Source organism: Aspergillus nidulans, chromosome V (genome assembly GCF_000011425.1).
Source record: "Aspergillus nidulans FGSC A4 chromosome V".
Classification (NCBI taxonomy): domain Eukaryota; kingdom Fungi; phylum Ascomycota; class Eurotiomycetes; order Eurotiales; family Aspergillaceae; genus Aspergillus; species Aspergillus nidulans.
In genome coordinates this window covers 665,361-686,944 of record NC_066261.1, presented here as the reverse complement: position 1 = coordinate 686,944, position 21,584 = coordinate 665,361, and the positions used below count along the sequence as shown (strand labels likewise).

The following is a 21,584-nucleotide window of genomic DNA, read 5'->3' as shown; positions in this document are numbered from 1 at the left end:
TACACCAGCAGACTTTCTTGCCGGGTCCAAGTCCAAGCCTAACTGAGCTTGTGGCGTCTGTCTCACGAAGCAGCCGCGGCAGCCAGCCTCCCTTCTCGAGGCCTCGCCGTCTCTTTGGCCGCGGTCACCCGCGTGTCAAGGGTCTGCTCGCAGCACGTCACTGCGAAACATCCGCGTGATAGAAAGTTGGAAACCCGGACCGAGATACATTTCGAGAAGCCGGGAGAACTCCAATCAAAGTCTCACACATTCTGACCCGTGACAAGACGTGGCAGGTTTAGTCTCAGCAACCCCAGAGCCTGGGAAATCTGCTGGGGTCACTCTCACCCTCTGCTGGGCAGTCTTGTATCTCCTTGCGCGACATTCGGGGTTGATGAAGTTGGCTATATCCAAGCTCAATGAGACACGGAACTCTGACCATGTCCGTTCACCCTGTGGTGCCAGGGCACAAGCGCCCAGTCACAGCAACATCTTCAGATAGATGGCGACCACCTCGACCGTCTTGTTATCATCGCTGCAAAGTATGTGGTTTTCGCATCGTGTTTCTCTAAGCGACGCATGAGCACCAAGAATTCTTCGCAACGGATACCTTGATACACTTGGCCATGGGCAACATAGGGGTGTGCTGAGGCGAAGATTCCCATGTCTGGTGCCAGTGTCAAGTCCGAGTCCGACCAGTTGAGCGTTGATTGTTCCGGTTCGAGGACACGATGGGTAGCGACCGAGGAGATTCGGATGGTCGGAGTGCACGGTAGGGATCTGGGGTTTATTTTGCGCATCGGCGAGTCATCGCTACCCTTCGGACAGCTGGGTTCGCAGTTCAATTCGAGCACGCTGTTTCCGTAACTTACCAGCTCCGCCGTTTGGCGAATCTATGCAACATCGTCTCCGTGGCATTGTAAGAGTTCCATTGCGTCGCACAAGTCCATTAAAGATGCAATGGCAATCAAATGGATGATCATACATAACTCTGTAGATGAGAAAAAAATAGTTTCCCGAGTTACCGCAAGAAACGATAGAACCACAGGACTTCTGCAATCTCCTCTTCCCAGCCTACGAACTCCACGTTGCGTCTCTCACGTGACATTACGCGAGGCAAGTTAGTGCTTATTGGAGGCGGTGAATTGACGGCTGGCAGAACCCACCACCATTTCCGGACCACATGATCTTCTGGTCGATGATCCTTAACCAGTAAGTCAACCAGAGATCATCAACATTTATCGCTGTAAGAATGCTAACATTTCCACGTCTATTCTTCTTTTGGACCTTTCAAACTCAAGATGGTTACACAACCAATCCAATTTCTTCTCTCACATTGCAGATGCCGTACTATTAGTGGTTGAAAGATGCCACCTGCTCTCCATCACCTCGACGAGACGGGTGTTGGCCCGCCTAAAAAAGCAGACTTTGGCTATCAGCTGCACTGTACTAGCGCAATGCAGAGATGGGTTCGTTCGGCACACTTCAACTCCACTCACGAGATCAGAGGTGCTCGCTCGCGACTCTTGTCCGGCCCATTATTGTCGCTTTATACCTGAGACTACCTTGCATATTTGACGCCCTATCTTCCTGCTGTGATTTCATATCCGCCTTCGTTTATTCGTCGGTGGAGGCTTTCCCATTCTCAATGTTCGTCTTGCATCGTGAAGGAAATGATGCGCCTCAGCCGCTCCCCAACAATGCCAGATAAGGCCCACACAGGGCGCTATTTAAGACCCTTCCACCCCCCAGCAGCCTCTAGGGGCTTGTTGGCGGCACCCGACTGCATAATGGTAGTCTAAGACAGAAGACCGATGGAGGATGGTAAACACCACAGTTCCAGCCGTCAAGATGGCGAGTACATATGGCCACGCGGGCGTACCCGAAGAAGCGGTAGTCCCACCTTGTTAGCTTTGACGGTTCTTGCGGGGCTATCTTGGTGGCTGTTCCCAATTTCGTATTGGGACATCGAGGCCAAGGCCAGCGCATCTCCGGCATCAGAAAATCAATTCTCTTGGACGCAGGTTTGTGATTGCGAATTTGCGTCTTCTCAAGCTAACGTGGGCAGCTTACACCATCAGAATCGCTTGAGTACCATGACTGCTTCAGCGGATTCCAGTGCGCCCGGCTCGACGTACCGATGGACTACCACCGGTCAGATGGCCAAGGCGCTCGTATGGCGATCGCTGTCGCTCGACTGCCGGCAAAGGTTCCCGTAACTGACCCTCGATACGGCGGCGCAATACTAATCAATCCCGGTATGTTTGTTTCAGTTGTCTGACGGTTACCTACTAAACCTTCAGGTGGCCCTGGTGGCTCCGGCGTAGCTCAGGCCCTAATATCCGGCCGCAATCTGCAGGCCATTGCGGACGCAACTGTCGTCCCTACAGATACGAATCACTCCAATCTCTATTTTGATATCATCGGTTTCGATCCACGGGGTGTCAACAACACGACCCCGGGCTTTAGCTGCTTTCCGAACCTTTTCTCCCAGAAGAATTGGGAGCTCCAGGCCGAGGCTGATGGGATGCTTGGCAGCTCTGCAGATTCATTCATGCGAAACTGGCAGCGCGCCATTGCCCTGAATCCTGCGTGTTCACAAGCCATTTTGACGCCGTCTGTCGATGGAGATGCTCTGGGTAAGCATACCAACACTCCCCCGGTTGCCCGTGATATGTTGGAGATCATTGAGCGGCATGGCGAGTGGCGAGAGAAGCAGGGTTTCAACGCGCAGCGCCAATTCGACCAGATGCACGGCTACGACCCACAGCAGCACATCCTAGAGAGGATAAAATGGCATCGCGGGCGAGAGAAGCTACTGTACTGGGGCCGGTCATATGGGACCGTCCTTGGCGCTACTTTCGCCGCACTCTTTCCTGACCGTATCGAACGCATGTTGTTAGATGGCGTAGTTGATGCGGACAAGTACTATACCGGAATTGGACCGGAGCCTATTGGTGATGCTGACGCCATCTTTGATAAATTCTCCATCTACTGCAATGAGGTGGGGACTAAATGTCCGCTATACGCAGCAGGAGGCCCCGCTGCTATTAAAGCGTCTTACGAAAAACTGGAGGGCAGCCTTTACAGCTCATCCCTTCCCGTGAGATCCTCTGAGACTCGCGGCCCGGAAGTCGTGACGTGGTCGGACCTGAAGATTGTTCAGCGAATATCCGTTTACCAGCCACTAGCCGGGTTCACATACCTCGCGGGTATCGTAAGCGATCTGCTCAAAGGGGATGGCTCTAAATTGGCAGACTTCAAACACAGCCGCCGCTCGCCTACCTGTCCGACTGAAGAGTGTCTAATTGCCGGGCCGTGGTCGTCTGAATGTGCGGCACCTGGACAGAACGAGGTGTATTCCACTTCTGCTATTCTGTGTTCCGATGCAGAGTACATGCAGTCCACAGATGAGCAGGACTTTAAGCGACATTGGCGAAATCTCCAAGAGCTTAGCAGCGCCATTGGGGATTACTGGGCCCATACGCGGCTCAACTGTGCTGGATGGAGCGTCAAGCCTAAGTGGAAGTTGCCAGGTAGATTACCAGCACCCTATCAACGATCCCGACTAACAACCGTAGTTCCCGTCACCGCAAACACCTCCTTTCCAATTCTGCTTGTAAATAATATCCTCGACCCGGTGACTCCTCTAGCGAGGTACTGTCCAACCATTGTCTGATTATAATGTATGCTAACCCCCAACAGCGCAAAGAAGATGTCACACGCATTCCCCGGCTCAGTACTGCTGCAGCAAGACTCAGAGGGGGTAAGTGACCTCCCTGCTATTAAGTGCCAAGCACTAACAGTCGCAGCACTGTACCCTCGCAGCCCCTTCAACTTGCGTGAGCCAGGCCATTCGCAAGTACTTTCAGACAGGCGAATTGCCAATGCCGGGGACTGTTTGCGACGCTGATCTTAAACCAATGCTAGGTGCTCCGAAGAAGCCCCAAGAGGGAAAAACGCCGGACGATATCGCGCTGCAGGAAGCGGTGCTTGACGAGGCACAAAGGTTTAGGATACCATTGCCACTGTAGATAACATCAAATAATGATATCTTTTGCCCATGCCAACATCGATGGAGAATCTAGGTGGGAGCCGTGTCTTACTAATGAATGTGGGGTCACCAGTAGATAAAGCCCACAACGCATGAGGTTGCTCAATCCTCTGTAAAAGTGACTTGAATTGAGGTAGAGAGACAAATCGTCAATCCATATCCAACATGTCTGCGAAAACCCTCAATGGCGCTTGCCTCTGCGGCAAAGTCACCTACACCATTGACCTCGCGTCCTCCGAACCGACTCCCAAGGTCCTCCCTCTCATTCCCTTCCTGCTCTCCACCCGTCGTAAATACCTACTAACACCTCGTCAAACAGGTCATAGCCTGCCACTGCACCTCCTGCAAGAAATACACAGGCAGCGCCTTCTCAACAAACATCATTATCCACCCCTCGCAACTCCGCTATACCTCCGGCGAACCGAAGGTCTTTATGGACCTGTCCACCGACAGCGGCAATCCGCTTCCCCGCACATTCTGCGGCGACTGCGGGTGCCACTTCACCTCGAGCCCTACTGGGGCGGATTGGGCCGCTCTCAAATGGGGAACCCTGGATGAGGATTCTCGTAAGGATTGTGGTGAGCTGGGCGGAGAGATCTATTGTAAGAGGAGGGATAGCTGGCTTGAGAACCTTGCTGAGGGGAAGGGGGAGGGCGTGTTTAAGAAGGAAGCCGGGATGGGATAGGTTATCGCTTTGGTATCGTCACGGTCTGGTGTTTCTACCATAAGAGGAGTGCATTATACGGACTTCAGCAAGTAATAGACTGGTTCTGATTTGTGAGGAGAGCCTCGGATATGCGCACCCTATCAATCTATGGTCGTCATTACCCCGCCCGATAGTAAGGAAGCCGTATAACACTACAGAGCAATTGGTACGCCCTTTGGTTGACAGCTTGCCTACTCCAACATCACTTTTCATCACCTCGGTCTCCTCCCCATCCTCTCCTTCTTATCAACCATCACTACTAATTTCACAACCCTCATCCAACAAGAATCTACAGACCCAATCCAGTCGATCAGTTCAGGATCAACATGCCTCCCTCCGCAACGGACCCCACCCCCTCTGCTGCCACCGGCAAAGGCACCACCAACAGTCAAGAATCCTCGGCCTCCTCTGCCAAGGTCAAGATGCAATTCCCTAAACCTCCAGTCTTTGAAGACAAGCTCCAAGAACGAGAATACCTGAAAGGCCGTCTTGCCGCTGCATTCCGCATTTTCGGCAAGAACGGCTATGACGAAGGTACCCCGCACCAACACTCCCATCCAATCCATTCAACATCGACAGCAAGCTAACCCGTATAATCTGAATAGGAGTAGCAGGCCATATCACCGTCCGTGACCCAGTCGATCCTACCACATTCTGGGTAAACCCGTTCGGCGTCTCCTTCAGCCAGATCAAAGCCAGTGATCTGATTCAGGTCGATCACTCCGGGAACGTGATCGATGGGGGTCCCTGTCGTCTTCTCAACGCAGCAGCTTTCATGATACATTCGGCCATTCATGCGGCGAGGCCTGATGTACTTTGTGCGGCGCATAGTCATTCCCTCTATGGGCGGGCGTTTTGTAGCCTCGGGCGCGAGTTGGATATCATAACGCAGGATGCGTGCGCATTCTATAATGTAGAAACCCCTTTCAATATATTTGCGGTGAGCGGATCTGACCGGATGCTGTGCAGGACCACGTCGTCTACCGCCAATTCAACGGTGTGGTGCTAGCCGAAGAGGAAGGGCGAAACATAGCGAGCGCACTGGGGTCCAAGAAGGCCGCGCTCTTGCAAAACCACGGCCTCCTCACCGTGGGGAAGACGATTGAAGAAACGGTATTCTGGTTCGTTAGTCTGGAGAAATGCTGCCATGCGCAGTTACTCGCCGATGCGGCTGCGGCGGGACGGGGAGGGGCGACGGTGAAGATCAATGATGCGGACGCGGCGTTTACGTATAAGACAGTTGGGACACCGATGGCAGGTTGGTTTAGTGCGAAGCCACTTTTTGATGTTATCCATCAGGAGACGGGGGGTAAGTATTTGAACTAGGGAGGTCATTCGATAGCTAAGCTACCTAATGGAGGGTTGGATTCAGATTGAAGCTGTGTTTCTTCCAGGGACATTCATGCATATGGGCGATAACACTCGGCTGCTGCAGCTACAATATAACTTACCCAAACGTACAACAATGAACATAACAAATGGCACTCTAATTTGCTCAAGTCTCGCGGAATCCTGTATCATAAAGCCTTTACAAGCTACTCCATCTTTGAAGTTATACAGCAGTGCATTCTCAAAAGGGAATATATATTGTGGGTCCGAGTACTACCACTGCAAGAATTAGGCTGACGTGCATGTACTGCTCAGTAAGAGAACGAAAACGGGAATAAACAGCACGAATGGCACAATAGAGAGCCACATGAGGATAAGAATGCTTCGTTGAAGATTGAAACCACCGGTCAAGCCTTGCCTTCGCAATATGAGACAGCTGGCTGTCACCTAAGCACATTGACGAAGAAATGGATTAACGAAGATGGATGTCAGCTGGGTATTAAGATCATCGCTATATCAACGCTAATATCATCCATGCGTGTAAATGTAAAATCTATCCAAATCCCGCTCGCTTGCTAGTTCGCTAAATCACAAAACTGAACCTGAACCCTGGTCGAGAAAACACTATGTCCTGTATGCCATCATGTACGTATATCGTCCTGTATGTCCCGTACGTAGCGCATCAGAGATTCCAAAAACGCCTTATAAATAAAAAACGAGATCAAAAGTTAAACAATCCACTTCTTCTTTTCCCAAAAGGGTAAACCACCAGGGCTGAGACGAAAAGTCCAACTGTAATACCGATTGCAATTTGCACCATTCCAAAACCAAGACTCGCAATCGACGTATCCTGACTCGCGATATTACTTGTATTCCCGCTCGCAATCCCATCGCGGACTGAATCCGCATAGTTGAGACCGGCGATAAGTGATCCACTCGATGCGAGACCAGAGGGAACGAGAACGAAGATCGCGGGTAAGATCGCAGCTGCTGCGTGGCCACGCCAAAGTCTCGAATAGAGATTGCCGAGAAGACCGATTGTGAAAGCGCCGACTGTATTCGCGACTTCGGAGTTGGACCCGAGCTTGGTCGTGGAGAAGTAGTTTGTGATGTATCCACATAGGGCGATAAGGATCATGACCGGCAGCTGTTTCCATTTCGCTTGGTTGATGATGGCGACAAAGATGACGAAGAGGGGCACGAAGCAAAATTTCTGGATGTAGACCGAGTTATAAACATCGAGGTTTTTGCATTCCTTTTCAGAAGACGCGTTGCCGTCCATGAGACCGTAGATTGTTGTTCCAACAGTTACACCATATCCTAGGAAGAGCGAATAAATAATTGCATAAATCATGCGGATTGAACCAGCAATCATCTGGTGGGACTGTAGTTCGAGACTAGCGCAAAGGACGATAAATCCAGGGAGGATAAGAGCAATAGAAGACTGGGCGAGCGCGGAAAAACAGAAGAGATTTTGCTCTTCGCCGCCAATGGTACTGCGAATGGAGCCGAAAGCACGGGCGAGAAAAGATGTCAGCACGGCAGCGGTGACTTCAAAGACATTGGAGTAGAGCACTGATTTGGGGGCGAGAACGTGCTGCATGAATCCCACTATGGAGCCAAGGATGAAGATGATGGGCATGTCGATGGGGCGAGCTTGAAAGGCGAACGGGCCGACGGCGACACTGGCGAACCCATAGGCCGGAACAAGGAGCCATTTGTTGAATCGGGGTTTGCGGGACATGATCTGGTCAAGCTCAGAGATCGCTTCTTCGACGCCAATGAGGTCGTGGACGACGTTTTTGTAAACGTTATGCGTGTCGGCAAGACGACCGAGGTCGACGCCTTGAACAACACGGACGAGCTTGACTTCGGCGGTGCGGGTCGTTGGATCATCAAAAGACATGATCATGCAGCCAGGCAGGTAGAGAAATTGGCCTTCGACCTCGAGAACCCGTGCGGTCATCTTCATGTACTCTTCCATACGATGAGTTGGGGCTCCGTAGCGCATCAGGGCTCGGCACAGCTGCATAATATACCGCTGGCGCGCAAGGATCTCGGCAATATGCACAGTCACCCGGATCTCGTCTTCCAGTCTTGTCTTGCGATATGCTTTTCTCCGGCCCCTCTTCGGGGTCATCAATGCCTCCGCGGGTGCAGGTAGAGTAGCCGAACTCAGATTCATCGACGCCCCGACCAGCGAGGCAGTCGAATGGTGGTTCGGCTTCTTGTACCATTTCAGCTTTTCTTTCTTCGGTGTCGCAGCACCTGAGGAAATTGGCGACTCGGTATCGGACTCGGCATCGCTCACAGGCGCACTGGTGCTACCTGAACTCTGCACAGCCTGAAGTCGAAGCAGCTGCGACAGAATCCCTCCGCCTCCAAACTTGCCAGACCCGTACCAGGAGTCTGGACGGAGCCCTTCCGGCGTGCTTGCGCCGGACCGCGCATACGCCGACCGGGGCCGCCGGCGACGGGCATGGCTCTGGGTCACACTGCGCACGAGACGGTGGGCCTCCGCGCTGGGCAGCGGCTCCGCGGGCGCATTGGGATCACCGGCCTTCTCCTCATCGTGCGGCCGCGAGCGATGAAGCGGAGGGAACGAACCCTCCAAATCATCCGGCAGCAAAGAAGCGCCAAGATCGCCGCCGTCATCGTAGACATCCCGGCCCAGCCGTTCGCCCAGAAACACCGTCTTCTTACGAATCAGCTCGCCGGCGTGGCGGAAACGCTCGCGCACAGACATATTGCGGTCAGGAGTCGCCGGTGTACCTTCACTTTGGCCGTCGACAGGCTTCTCCTTGAGCTGGCCCAGTTCATGAATTGGGATATCTTCTCGCGAGTTCTGTCGGCTATCGGAATCGGGCGGGGACCGCGAGATCAGGTCTGCGGCGGAAGCCTCGGATGCATTGGCAGAGACCGGATCATAGTCCATCATGGAATGGTAGGAACGAACCGAGTAATCAGAGTCATTGCGTAGAATAGGAGGCCGGGTCACGGCAGGTGCAGGCTCGGTCGTGAACCCACGGTCGTCGGCCTCGCGGTAGCTGCTGAACGACCGGAACCGCACACGGTTGCCGCGATGCTCGCCGGTAACATTGACAGGCGGTGCCGTAGCAGGCAGAGCTAACCCTGCATCAACCGGCTCATTGTCGAGGTCGACCCCAGCGGGTACTGGATTGGGGTCGTCCAAGGCCTGTGTTACTGGAGAGGTGTTGTGCGGGGTGAGCGGTTCATAGGAAGGACGGCCTTCCGGTGTGGACATTGGCCCGACGAACGGTTCTGAATTCTCAGCAAGATCAAACTACTGAAGCAAAGATGAAACAGAAACGGCTGGCTAGGATAGAGAAAAATTCAAGGACGGGGCGGCGATTTATGCTGGAGGGGTCGTGAGTGTTCTAGAAGGCGGAGTCTAGAATTCGCTATCGAGTTGCGAGCGGACCACGACGGCCGGTGGAGAGCTCAGTCCCAGACTTCCAGGCACGACCAAAAATATCACGGTCTAGACTTTGCTTGCACGATCGCGTCACAAGATGAACAGACACTTGAATCCGCAAACTCGACTGTCTCGACAGTCGAGACCGTCGAGCCCCGCGAGACCCAGTGGGGGTTATAACACAACGATCAAGAGCGTCTTGAGCGTCCAAGAGCGGCCAAGACGACGCGAAAGCCATGACCTCACCGCCAGGATGATTGGAGCGCCGTCAATGAGTGACGGTGGAGTTCGGATGGTAAAGGGATTGATAGACTATGGAGGTGTTATGGAGGTGTGAGCTGACGAATGTGGACTGTTGAGTGGTGAATCACGCCCAATTGATATCACGCCGGGCTATTCTGCCACACCCAGCCATAGTTTCTGCCATGTGCTCCCAGAACCCTGCCTGCACTACATCGAGTCACACTAGAAGTAACGCGGCTATTTTTTTCTTTTTTTTTTCTTTTACTTTGCCCCTGTGGATCCCACGCTGACGCTTGTACGGGCTTTTTATCGCAGCCAATCACAGCTCGGGATTTGTTCTCGGCCTGCTCGCCGCCGGCTCGGCATCTGCTCTGACTCTTTCACAAGCCGAGCAGTCCGTGTGTCTGTATCTCAATCCATTATCGATCCAGTATCCACTATCTGGGAACTGGAGCAGAACAGGCAGAAAGGGGTTCGTCGGGCATCAACCATCGATTTTCTCGATATCAAGAGCTATCCCTGAGTCTTCTGACCAGCTTTCAGAGCGGTTGCCGCGGTGGATGTAGATATCCACCTAGATCGGCAGTCTGCATAGCCATGCCCTGATAATCATCCATCTCTCACCCACCCGGAAGTCTAATGCCCAACCGCGGGCCAATGGTGCTCAGCGAGTTTTCTGCTCAGAGTATGTGACTTGGACGCCGGAGTAGACCAGTTTTTCATTCTACCAACGTCCATCTTGACCTCCTTTTGCTGTGCCGTCTGGATCAACGGACCACACGGGCCAACCCGAACCCACCATGAGGTGATCATCGCGACCACCAGTAGCTCAGAGCTCGTTTTGTTTCAATTCATCTCTCAGAGTAGTCTCGAGGGATATTTGCGAGTGAGATTTGCCACCTTCAGCTATACGCTCAGTTACAGTCGACGAGGATGGTGTGATTTGATTGATCTACGTCACAGTGACGAAACCAAGAAGCGGAATGTTCTCCCCGGCGTAATGGAGCGACTTGACACTTCCGTCTGTCAACCTGTCAAGGTGATGACCACATTTCTGAAACAGACCCATTGGAGTGAAACTGAGTCCTCGGAATTGGTGTGGCTCGGCAATGCAAATCATGAGCAATGCGTTAAAATGGTTGAAAAACTGGCCGCCAACCAATTTGATACATGCCAAGAGCGACTTGGGAGAGGGATATGTAACAATATGTCAGATAATATGGAAGTTGCTACAATACCAATACAACAAAGGTCAATCAGGCGTATCGGCACCAGAAGGGTGTGGAAACACCAAAGTTGATCTCAAGGCTGTTTCTAAGCACTTTCATTTGGCCATCAACAGCAGTGATTTGGCCGGACACTCCATATTCGAAATATGATCGAAATATGAAGGACTACAACGAAGGAGACGAGAGATGCCAGCTCTCCGTCAGTCCATTCGAGTGTCTATCTTTGGGAGTCTATTCATTCCCATCCCTCTTCAGCGCTCTTATTCAAGGGGAGAGGATATTGTTCATCTAGGGCTTGATGTTCAGTCTGAGTGTCCTGAGTGCCAAGCAGGGGCTGAAAACTCTCAGCCCTGCCGACAGCACGGGTCCCTTCCGGTAATATCTGCAGGGGAACGGGATTGGCGGCTTGTGCCCGACTACCAGGGACAGGCAGGGACAGGGCAGAAAGAAAGACTAGAGAGATGGGTGGGACTTGGACTCGGCTTGCGTTCTTGGATGAAAGCGGGATAACCTCTTTAGTGGTGCCTTGTACCAGCTGGTACAAACCGCTCATGGATCCCCGTTAGATACTAGAATAATTCCCAAGCGGGCCGCAAGTGGTGCCTGAGTGGATCTGAGTCTGGAATAGTATGGGAAGAACGTAAGTTTGCAGCCTGGGCCGCGTAGTGCATACGCCTCACGTACGTACTTGTATATAAACGCTTACGGTATCAAGCTTCGTAACCACCCATTGGGCCAAAACGGCTGTCCATGGTCACATTTCTTGGTAACGTATTCCCTCCAGGCTGTCACGTCGGTACGGTTTTCCCAAGTAACGATGCTCTTTGAGGCCACGACCAAATTGGCCTCTAATGGTTACTGCGAACCTCCTTCACGCCCCGGTTCCCTGGCTTCCAAAGCACTCGATACGCCTAGGAGCTACGAGACCTATTGTTGCCGACTTAGTTGTTTCTGGTTCTGTCTATGCCTGTCGAATGTGTCAATGGTTCTCAGTCCTGCAAAAAAATACATCAACTGGGTACAATTCTACCGCCATGCTTAATTTCCAATATGCAGATCTCCCTCTTTGTGGATCGAGTCTAGCTGTCGAAGGTGTCGATATCGACACCTTCGACGCCCGTCTGGGCGTTCTAGTCACAATACCAGCTTCATTATACTATTGACCACACACAGACCCTAGGGCATTCATGACAACAACATTCGGATACTTGGTTGATGTCGGCAGCGACTTGACCCGGTTATGTGCAGTGCAAATCCATCTCGCCAAAGTATAGATACTCAGCTCTCAGTGCTGGCAACACGATTTCTGTCCATGCAGGATGCTTCGGTCTTGGGCGATGCAGTCCCATGATGCCACGCGATACCCAGTTATGCGTGGAATCCTGCATTCAGGTCACCAAAGACTTCAGCTGAATGGATTTAGTTGAGGACCTTGATGACTGGTTTAAGGATATCTTAAATTACTACGTGCTAGAAGTCGGTATCTTGTCGGTATCTTGTCGAGTTCTAGGCATCTTAATAGCAAGGTATTGTAAACGACATACTGCATGAGAAGGGTTATATATGCCTACCGGTATGGATGCAGAGGGATTCCCATCGATATTTTCTTCGGGAGTTCTGCCTGAATTTTGAGATGATAGGATTTGATAAGCGGGGAAGCACAGATAGAATATGCAATGAAAGCCGCTGCTAACCTTGGTATATCATGGCAGTCTCTTGCTACGTCGTCGTGAGAATTGTAAGTCATAAGCCCGAAATCCTCCGATTGCTTCGCTGTGGCCTTCCTCTCAACGCAATGGGGAGGCGTCTCCGATAGTTTGGTGGATTAGAAAGATAACACGAATCTCCAAGTCTAGGTGTCTCCCCAGCTCCAGTAAACAAAACTCGCTGCGCATCAATAAAGCCTATAAAGCGCCTAAGTTAGCTAATCGCGACATCTTCTGAGTCTAGTACTCGCTTTCCCCGGCTTCCCCGCTCCTCCAACAATAGCACGAAATCTGTAATATGACCGACAATCAGCAAAAAGCCCGCGTCTTGGTCGTTGGTCCTGGTGGCATAGGCGCGATGTGCTCCTATGCCCTGGAGCAAGGCAGGAAGGCAGAAGTCACTGCGGTCCTACGCTCGAATTATGACGCCGTCATGAAATACGGATTCGAAATCGACTCAGTCCAGTATGGGCGGATTTCTGGGTGGCGGCCAGCGAACGGTATGTATTGCCTCGCATTGCAATGCCAGCTCGTAGCCTCAGGTCAAAGCATCAAGTGTCTCGCTAATCGTCTGGATTGGACAGTCCGCAATACCATTACCAATGTCACGTCCGAAGACCTGCCCCCTTCGACGACATCTTCGTCACGACGAAGAACACCCCAGACATTTCACCGTCCGTACCAGATATAATTTCATCAGCAGTGGCACCAAGGGACACTACCATAATCCTTGCGCAGAACGGACTGAACCTCGAAGGGCCTGTTATCTCCGCGTTTCCCTCGAACCCTATCCTTAGCAGCGTCGTCTACCTCCGTGCGACACAGTATGCCCCGGGCAAGATCCTGCATGATGACCCAGACATCCAACGGATCGATGCATTTGCGAATCAGAAATTTGATGAGGGTGTCGTGGAAAACGAAGCGAAGCGGTGGATAACTATTTATAATTCGAACAATAAGTTGGAGACGATATTCGATCCGGATGTGAAGCGGGCTCGGTGGCGGAAACTCGTCTACAACGCCTCGTATAACCCCGTTGCAGCAATTCTCGGGCTCGATACTCCCCGGGTGCGCATGAGCAGGCACATAATTGACGACTTGATCCGCCCGATCATGCGCGAGATCATAGCGGCTGCAGAGGCGTGCGGTGTGTCTTGGTTCCCTGAGGATCTGCTAGAGATTGTGATTCGAAATGACCCAATCGATACAGAATTCAAGCCCAGTATGGCACAAGATGCGGAGAAGGGTGGATTTATGGAAATCGAGAATATTGTGGGCGAGCCGTTGAGAGAGGGGATGAAAAGGGGGGTGGATATGCCGACGCTGAGAACGGTTTATGGACTGCTGAAAGGACTGCAATTGAAAGCTAAGGAGTCGAGGGCGTTGTGGGTTCCAGGGTTTGAAAATGGGCATCCGTACGCTTAGAGCTCAATTTTGAATCGGGTTAGGTATAAAGATGCTGAAGATTTGTAAGTATAATACGATGTAGTAGTGGGAAATTTCAGCGGGATTCATTGTCTGTATACCCCTACGAGTCTGTAGGATGATAGCGAATGCATTGCCTGTTGGTGAACTAGCCCTATAAACCCTAGACGGAACGAAAAGTAGGAATTCTTAGGCAAAACTATTTTGAAACGATCGATGAATGAATCACGAGAGTAGAGGTAAGCGAAATTTGAACTTTACTGGGAATAGAGTCTCCGCCTGCACTCTGAAGGAGAAGATTGAGGTTTTTTGTATCGCTGCGCGATTTCAATGCGTCAAGTCTATTTTTCTACCGTATGTCTGATGCTAGCTCTAAGCTGGCAAATGCACAAACCCAATCACAACTTCAACAGTCGCCCATCCTGCTGCAGGAGAGAGACATGGTTGCGACTAATCTCTGAGATATTCTTGCGCCTGTCAATATCATCAGCACCGACCCTTAACCAGCCAGGAGATGTGACGCACCCAGCAAGCGCCATACAGTTTCTGAACTCATCATAGAGCAGATTGATCACAAGTGCCACTCCCGCTTATCGTCATACTTGAACCGAAATCATAAGCCCTGTGCGTAATGTAGAAAGGAGCCGCGGTGCTTACGGCTAACCCCAAATGACAGGCCTCCCAGCAAGACAGATGTCCGCTCACAGCGCCAGCGCCTTGAAGATATCTGTTCCTCGTCTCCTCCCGCCATCAATGGCAACGGTGATTTTGCCCTTGGTAACAGGGGCAACTTCTCGCAGGACATCTAGTGTGGAAGGGACAGAGTCGAGTTGTCGCCAGCAGGGGTTGGAGATCACTATTCCATCAAGGCCGTGGATGATGGCGAGCTCAGCATCTGCTGTGGTAGAGACTGGTGAAAATAAGTCAAGTTCACTCGCAACTTGAGTAGGATGTGTCTTATTGCATCCAAGTACTGCCTTTTCCCCATATTTGCATCTTGGTGTGCTGTCGGAAGAAGGAGACCAGTTGATGCCATTCCCAACTGCAGTCTGGCACGGGTTAGTTTTGGTGAGACAACAGTCTAAGATGTACAGTACCATAATCCATGATCTCGTTCCCATCATCCAGGTTACCCACGCTCAGCCCCGGAAAAAGGTTTGGGTACTCCATGCCCCTGAGCATATTAAAATTATTGCGCAACTCGTTGAGTCGTCGTCCGAGGTAGCGCACATCGATAGTAAGAAAAGGGCCTTGAACCCGGCAGCTGTCAAATATCAGTTCAGCAATCGCCACTCCCCTCCAATTCAATGCCTGCCTTCCGCTCTTTTAATCATCTGGATCATCGCCTCTTTGTTCTTAAGCAGACTCAGCTGCATAGCGTAAGGGTTCCTGGGCGTGCGCGATGACATCCTCAAGGATTTTGGTCGAGTAGCACGACAGTTTCATCACGATACCACCAAGATACCACTCGCAGCCGCTGCTTTTGACGTAGCCACCTCGCCGTCCGGGTGGGCTAGAGCGTGCATTGCAGTCGGCGAGAACCCGAACGGGAACCTGACCTTGACCCAAATATAGTAGTAGATGTGTCCAGATTCGTAACATCCCGTAGGACCCGGGGGCGTATTAGATAGCGGTCGTATGCTGACTGGTTCTTGCGAAGTCTGCGGCCGCTCTCGTATTAGCTATCCGAAAAAGGGTTTCTAGGTAGTGTTTGTTACGAGATGAGATCCATAGCCCCTTCGTTGTTATATCCGTCCTTGCTAGCTTGATTTAGTCATGGTATAGGTCAAGCTACCTCTATACATCTTACTCAGCTTGTTACATCCCAGGCGCTCGAGATCCCGAATGCAGTGGACCTTGGGGTCGTAGGTCTTGCCGCGGTTTGCCGTTGCTACAATTCTTACAATCACCGAGTCACAAATGCAGGATTGCCTGTAGGGCGTTGGGATTAGTTATATCGCCTCAAGTATAGTTGGAGCTCCATCTCCAGCTATCGGCGTCACCTGCGTAATTCAGTGTCCCCGCATGCCTCGCATCAATTCCGATTCCATCATTGCCCGTACCATAACCTTGCGCTATTATTCTCTCCATCGACTGTTTCAGAGGTGTTCCAATCCCGTAATCTCTTGCGGGATGCAGCTACTGGCAGTAGCAGCCTGTATATAACCTTGTCGCTACAACAACCGGATTTCAGCCGGCACAGACGCAGAACAGGCGAATCTCAACAGTAAGATCAGATGAGACCTGGCGACCGTCAGACGACAATGATGAAAGTCAATATTATGCGCGACGGTACCTACATCCATCAACGTTGGAGAGGATGGCACATGTTTTGACAAAGTCAGTCAACGATCCTGCGGACGAGAGCCCGGCTGAGGTACTGGATTCGTAATCTAACGTATAACTGGCCAATTCATTATAAGCATTCAACTGCGAAAATCACCAGCAAGTATGCTCTTGTCAAGCGGAAGCTGGAGGACAGAATGGAAGGTTACCTCCCAGCAGTGTTTGGATTAGTAATGCACTGTCCCAATCAGGAAGTACCGAGGAATTTCTGGATTGCCAGGATCTCGTACGATTTAGCCCAAAGCGCTCTAGCTTCGATCACGGACTGTCCTCTCGCCTATGCTTATGCTAGGCATGCACGATAACCTCCCTGAAGAATTGCGGAGATTGAATCGTACCTACTAACTGGGATTCTCAAGCCACCTGCAAAAAAGGCGTGAAGCCCTACTCATTCGCATAATAAGGCTCAAGCCAAGCGGCCCCAATCCTTGGAATTTCGGTCTGATTCAGGTAAGTCATCTTGATAAACTCGAGCTAACCAATGGCTAACGCGTCGAGCTGAAGATTGTCCCCTGCTAGGCTTCCCCACATCTTCTAACAGTTAGCCCACACGGATTCATGGGGCTGTCTTGGGCTCGGGTATTGGGAGTTGCGATGGAGGAGCTCGCTTTGGGCGTCTTTGTCAACGAATCTCTTAAGCACTCTGCAGATCGCTGACCGATGAAAGAACACCTTTCGCACCCGCAACTGGCCCCCCATTCACCCGCGTGTCTCACAGCATTCGATAAATACCGTGCTAATTCCCATGTGTCCTTTCTGCCACGATGCTGAGTCGCCGCTTCTTGCGATCAATCTTCCAGATGAATACCGTTTCTCACTTCGCCAAATCGGCGCCGAGCTTAACGCAGACGATGAGGAAGTCCGACTATCTCTTGAAGGCTTCGGAGGCCGATGAGAATGAGAGGTGCGTACTCTACCTGTTTATCGGCCGATAACTAACACGTCCAGTAGACTCGACATCCAACATCGTCTGTTATTGCACATGATGCATCAGAAGCTACTCCATCCAGACATTCCAGAGAGATTTGAACGGGTTGCGGACATTGCGACTGGGAATGGGTATGCTTTTATCCGTCCAACATAAAATCGCGCCGCATTGACTTGGTATCCAGGGACTGGTTATTTGAGCTAAAGAAAGTTGCGGAATCAGAGCCAAGCACTACCCAAACAAAATACCATGGATTTGATATCTCATCTTCGCTGTTTCCCAAGCTGGAGTCCGTCGCAAACATCGACTTCTCCGTGCACGACTTCTACAAGCCTTTCCCAGAGGAACATATTGGAAAATATGACCTTGTACATGCCAGACACCTAGTTCTTGCGGTTCGGAAATCATCATTACCAACCGCAGTGGACAATATCTCCTCTTTGCTAAGTGCGTTCTCGTTTGTACAACTGCATATTCGACGACTAATGGCAAGCAGAACCTGGTGGATACATACAATGGGAAGAATACGACTTCGCCGACCAACTCGCGGCGTGCCCACCCTGCAAGATGACCTCTAATTGGGAGGCAGTATTCGATTGGATCGTTCAGCGCGGATACAGCCTCACATTCTCCAGCGACGTACGTGACGCACTCGCTTCGGCAGGACTCGAAATTGTGGAGAGAAGGCAGTTCAGCACGAAGGGCTTACCAGTTAGTGAGGATCATCGCCTTACATTACTCCATGCATTTCATACCGGAGTTCCGAAGCTTTGTTGGAAGGCGAAGGGGAAGAGCGACGAAGAGATAGAGCTAATCATGGCAGGTTGCTTGGAGGAGTGGAAGAGAGGGGTATTGCTGGATTATTATTTTTCGAGGGTTGTAGCTAGGAGGCCAATTGCGTAGTTTGCAGGGTTACGGTAAAGGGAACTGGAAAGCCTTAAAGAGGCTCATGCGGCTTGCACTGCTGCTGTTATAGACGGCGTTTGGGTGGTGATTCTTAGAAACAAATGTTATGGTGTTAGTTCTCTTTAAGGAAATAGATTACTAGTATCTTCATATAACCTCATAGTGTTCACGCGGATATTGCTTCCGCTGCGGAGAAAATCCCACCAGTTGAAGAGAGGCAATGCACCTTGATCCCAATTTGCGCCGATACTCCTGGAATAAATAACATCGCTTTTGCTGCACATTTGGCCTGGCAGTAATGATGAGCACCCACTGGAACTCGTCCAGCGCAGTCCTTACCGCGCAAATATACCGGTCCTCAAGCCAATGCATTGGGTTCCCATCCCGTCAGCCACCAACGCCTTTGCGACTTGTGGCTACGTCGGTATGGGAAATGAAGCCGGTAGTTGACTCTTCACCACGTCCTGTGACCCTTTACCCTGAAGCAAACAGAGTATCCTCATCGCGCAGGTACTCTCCGCAATCTGCCTGCCGGAAGCAAACAATACCCGTGGGGTCCAACCGCCTTGCCTCCGCCGTACTCCTTGCCGTAATCCCAAAACCCAGAGGAACATCATCCTGCGTGCAAACAATAACTCCGCTGTGTTCAGCCATCTCGTCCGGTAGCTTTGCGACGTGGGCCTTGGCTACGTTCGAACCGTAGAGGAAGGGCATGACGCCGTTCGGCTTGATCCAGATCTTATTTCGGGCGTGCTCAGCAATGATGGGGAGCGCGGTTATGTGGAGGCGGAATTTGCCAGTCTTGGTGAATTTGCCTGCAGCGAGAGGACGTTAGTATAAGTCTGCTGGGCCATGGAACGGCGGAAGTTTCGACGGGAGTCTATCGGTACATACCCATGCATATTCCGAGGGAGAGGAGCTGATCGCGAGGAAATGCGGTGGCTGCGTTGGCTATCGACAAGAGGGAGTAATAGACACGGTTGCCTGACAGTCGGAAGACATAGCGATCGGCGTTGGGAGAAGAATCAAGCGGTTCTAAGCTGTTGTTAGATTTACCTGGAGAACGATTTTTGCGGACAAGACATACTGATAAGCTCCTTCAGGCCTGACCCGCAGTACTCCGCAAGCTTCTTGAAGAGCGTCTGCGTCTCTTCTTCTGTGAGGGGGCGCATTTTGGGTATGTGCAACAATTCAACTTGAAGGCTATCCAAAGCAAGTCCGAGAAAAAAGTTGAAAAGATATTGATATCGACGGCAGAATGTATGTACCGCCCACAAATACGGTTAGCGTATTATTTGGGCTAGCTCTGCTGGGTCAGGTTTAGCGCAGTTTTGCTGCCCCATCTATACCCATGGACCGCTCCCACTGTACCTGAATGATTTGCCACCAACTTATGACAATTGATGCCGTGGGCCAGTAGTTTCATCGTCTCCAATCGGCTGTTGGATTCCCTTGGATTCTCCAAGACGAGACGGTAAATAAGAAGGCTCCAAGGCTTCAACAGTTGCCCTACTGCAGAGAAGATAAGCATTAAACGAGTGGCTGCGGAAGCTGCAAGTTACCCCACCATCACTTGATACATCACGCAGCAATGGGGTCGATTCGTCTCCCCAGGAAACAAGACCGTCGCTTCGCCGCGATAATCATCTCCTGGATGCATTCGCCGCTTCATGGCCTGAACTCGTGATCAGTCTGCGATTCTGACATGTCCCTGCGATCTAACCTCAAGAACGTCAAAATCGACGATGAGGACGAGTTCCTATGTCAATGTGGGTATCGGGTGAAGGAATTCTCTGTCAAAAAGAGGGCTAGCCCCTATTATGGATCGCATTGTGAATCATCCGTCTTGGTCCTATGATCTACATGCTAACGTCTATAAGTCTACGCCTGCGCGAGACACAGCACGGATTCAGCCCGCTGCCAAACCATAATCTGGTTTGACGAGGAAGAGCGAGTGCGAAGTGTGATACCTCCTGCTGTGCGAGCACCTCGAACACCTCGAACACCGCGGAAGCAGGTTGACATTCGAAGCTTTGGGGAGTACACGGCTCCGAGTACCTTGAAGCGGAAGGCAGGTGCGGACTCGTTTGATAGTGCTGTGGGGAGTATAAAAAATAATGGTACACCCTCACGGTTGCCGCTGCACTTCGTGGTCTAAAAATATATGCTAGAGCCAGCATCACCGTCAGTTTCTAGGTCCGTCAAGACAGCCAGGATTGGCTATGTTGACGCAGGGACCCAGACCGGCGAGACTGAGACTATCTCCCCCTTAGCAGCTCGTTCGGCTTCATTCACAGCAACTAGACTCGCGCCGACAACCAGGCCTTTACCAAGAAGACGATTGTTTGATAACTACTTGGCAGATGCGGAGAGAAAATCCGCGACTATAGATCCAGTTGCCCCCCAAACTCGAGAACATAATACAAACAACCAAGATTTCTCTTTACCAACGTCGCCAACCTGCCAACGACCCTGGCAGTCGTTATCTCCGCCTAAAACACCAATGTCAAGCCCACGGAATCAAAGGATAGAGTCGGTTTTGTTCTCAGCCGGTGGATATCCTCGTAGTCCGTCTCCACAAATCCGACAGCCAACAACACCTCCATTTATGCAAAGCACCAGGATAGGCTTAATCACTCCAGGTGGTGATTGCCCTCGGTCATCTCACCATCACTGGTCCGCGGAGTGGGAGAAGCCGGAGCCCAGTACACCGACAAATAGCAACCACAGGTCCCAGTCGCAATCTCAACAACCCCGCGTTACTCTGGTCAACAGCGACAGCGATGATGAATCATATGACTGGGATGACGATCTCAATCAGACTATGCTGGAGGTTGTGGAATCTGTCGAAAACCAAGGTGTTAGCCGGCTTTTCATCTGACCCTTACGTCTTTTTTTATCATTACTACAGTGTATACCTATGACCAGTATTATATGAACGAGCCAATGTACACAGACCCAGGTTCTCTTCCCTGCTGCATAGAGTGCTGTTTGGTGTCCCCTTTGTGGTTTAGCTGGGTCATTGACCAGATAAGACATATTAAGACTCTTGGGCAGCTCTGAACGTGCGAGTCAGTCACGGTGCCCGAAGGTAGCACAGGCACGGCCTTCGCCATGAACGCAAATCCATTCCTCGCTACTACCTACCCTAAGACCCTTCCTATCCAGTGTAGTGCGGCTACCCATGCCTGCATAGCTTACTGCTACCCGATCTTGCCGCCGTTATCCGGAGACGCCATCCTCGACCCCCCTACAATATTCCACGGCATATTTAGTGCGCAACTGGGATATTCCCAC

General features: G+C 51.4%; 9 protein-coding genes across 9 annotated transcripts, besides 1 other annotated feature; 6 read left to right on the top strand and 3 right to left on the bottom strand.

The window, feature by feature from the left end:
- Positions 1-21,584: part of a sequence feature (contig 1.153 11..403022(1)) that runs on past both edges of the window.
- Positions 1,794-4,013, top strand: ANIA_08498 (putative proteinase; the record flags this gene model as incomplete). Its single annotated transcript, XM_676675.1, has 5 exons — positions 1,794-2,003; positions 2,048-2,237; positions 2,283-3,636; positions 3,685-3,745; positions 3,792-4,013. The coding sequence occupies 5 exons, from the start codon at positions 1,794-1,796 to the stop codon at positions 4,011-4,013; spliced, it is 2,037 nt and encodes a 678-aa protein (XP_681767.1).
- Positions 4,175-4,790, top strand: ANIA_08497 (GFA family protein). The gene is made up of 2 exons (XM_676674.2): positions 4,175-4,285; positions 4,353-4,790. Exons 1-2 carry the CDS (start codon positions 4,199-4,201, stop codon positions 4,716-4,718), a joined length of 453 nt encoding a protein of 150 aa, XP_681766.1. The 5' UTR covers positions 4,175-4,198; the 3' UTR covers positions 4,719-4,790.
- ANIA_08496 (class II aldolase/adducin family protein) lies at positions 5,066-6,262 on the top strand (the record flags this gene model as incomplete). Its single annotated transcript, XM_676673.1, has 4 exons — positions 5,066-5,273; positions 5,345-5,679; positions 5,709-6,048; positions 6,240-6,262. The coding sequence occupies 4 exons, from the start codon at positions 5,066-5,068 to the stop codon at positions 6,260-6,262; spliced, it is 906 nt and encodes a 301-aa protein (XP_681765.1).
- ANIA_08495 (threonine/serine exporter family protein) lies at positions 6,521-9,333 on the bottom strand (the record flags this gene model as incomplete). The annotated part of the gene is made up of 1 exon (XM_676672.2): positions 6,521-9,333. The coding sequence occupies one exon, from the start codon at positions 9,331-9,333 to the stop codon at positions 6,790-6,792; it is 2,544 nt and encodes an 847-aa protein (XP_681764.1). The 3' UTR covers positions 6,521-6,789.
- Positions 12,682-14,916, top strand: ANIA_08494 (ketopantoate reductase family protein; the record flags this gene model as incomplete). Its single annotated transcript, XM_676671.1, has 6 exons — positions 12,682-12,714; positions 12,996-13,182; positions 13,386-14,097; positions 14,131-14,151; positions 14,378-14,461; positions 14,784-14,916. 6 exons carry the CDS (start codon positions 12,682-12,684, stop codon positions 14,914-14,916), a joined length of 1,170 nt encoding a protein of 389 aa, XP_681763.1.
- Positions 15,464-16,984, bottom strand: ANIA_08493 (uncharacterized protein; the record flags this gene model as incomplete). Its single annotated transcript, XM_676670.1, has 6 exons — positions 15,464-15,666; positions 15,918-16,039; positions 16,171-16,246; positions 16,408-16,511; positions 16,796-16,816; positions 16,944-16,984. The coding sequence occupies 6 exons, from the start codon at positions 16,982-16,984 to the stop codon at positions 15,464-15,466; spliced, it is 567 nt and encodes a 188-aa protein (XP_681762.1).
- Positions 17,218-18,375, top strand: ANIA_08492 (class I SAM-dependent methyltransferase; the record flags this gene model as incomplete). The annotated part of the gene is made up of 5 exons (XM_676669.1): positions 17,218-17,357; positions 17,405-17,512; positions 17,566-17,828; positions 17,878-18,020; positions 18,358-18,375. The coding sequence occupies 5 exons, from the start codon at positions 17,218-17,220 to the stop codon at positions 18,373-18,375; spliced, it is 672 nt and encodes a 223-aa protein (XP_681761.1).
- Positions 18,596-19,469, bottom strand: ANIA_08491 (ribosome biosynthesis protein NIP7). Its single transcript, XM_676668.2, has 3 exons — positions 19,375-19,469; positions 19,182-19,322; positions 18,596-19,102 (listed from the first exon to the last, which is right to left on the bottom strand). Exons 1-3 carry the CDS (start codon positions 19,457-19,459, stop codon positions 18,762-18,764), a joined length of 567 nt encoding a protein of 188 aa, XP_681760.1. The 5' UTR covers positions 19,460-19,469; the 3' UTR covers positions 18,596-18,761.
- ANIA_08490 (uncharacterized protein) lies at positions 19,993-21,168 on the top strand (the record flags this gene model as incomplete). The annotated part of the gene is made up of 3 exons (XM_676667.1): positions 19,993-20,056; positions 20,168-20,362; positions 20,459-21,168. The coding sequence occupies 3 exons, from the start codon at positions 19,993-19,995 to the stop codon at positions 21,166-21,168; spliced, it is 969 nt and encodes a 322-aa protein (XP_681759.1).

Bases quoted from the DNA above. Each gene is read 5' to 3' on its own strand.
- ANIA_08497 (XM_676674.2), top strand. From the start codon at position 4,199: ATGTCTGCGAAAACCCTCAATGGCGCTTGCCTCTGCGGCAAAGTCACC. The intron at 4,286-4,352 runs GTCCTCCCTCTC...CTCGTCAAACAG, and splicing joins CCTCCGAACCGACTCCCAAG to GTCATAGCCTGCCACTGCAC.
- ANIA_08491 (XM_676668.2), bottom strand. From the start codon at position 19,459: ATGCGCCCCCTCACAGAAGAAGAGACGCAGACGCTCTTCAAGAAGCTT. The intron at 19,323-19,374 runs GTATGTCTTGTC...ACAACAGCTTAG, and splicing joins AGGCCTGAAGGAGCTTATCA to AACCGCTTGATTCTTCTCCC. The intron at 19,103-19,181 runs GTATGTACCGAT...CTCTCGCTGCAG, and splicing joins CTCCCTCGGAATATGCATGG to GCAAATTCACCAAGACTGGC.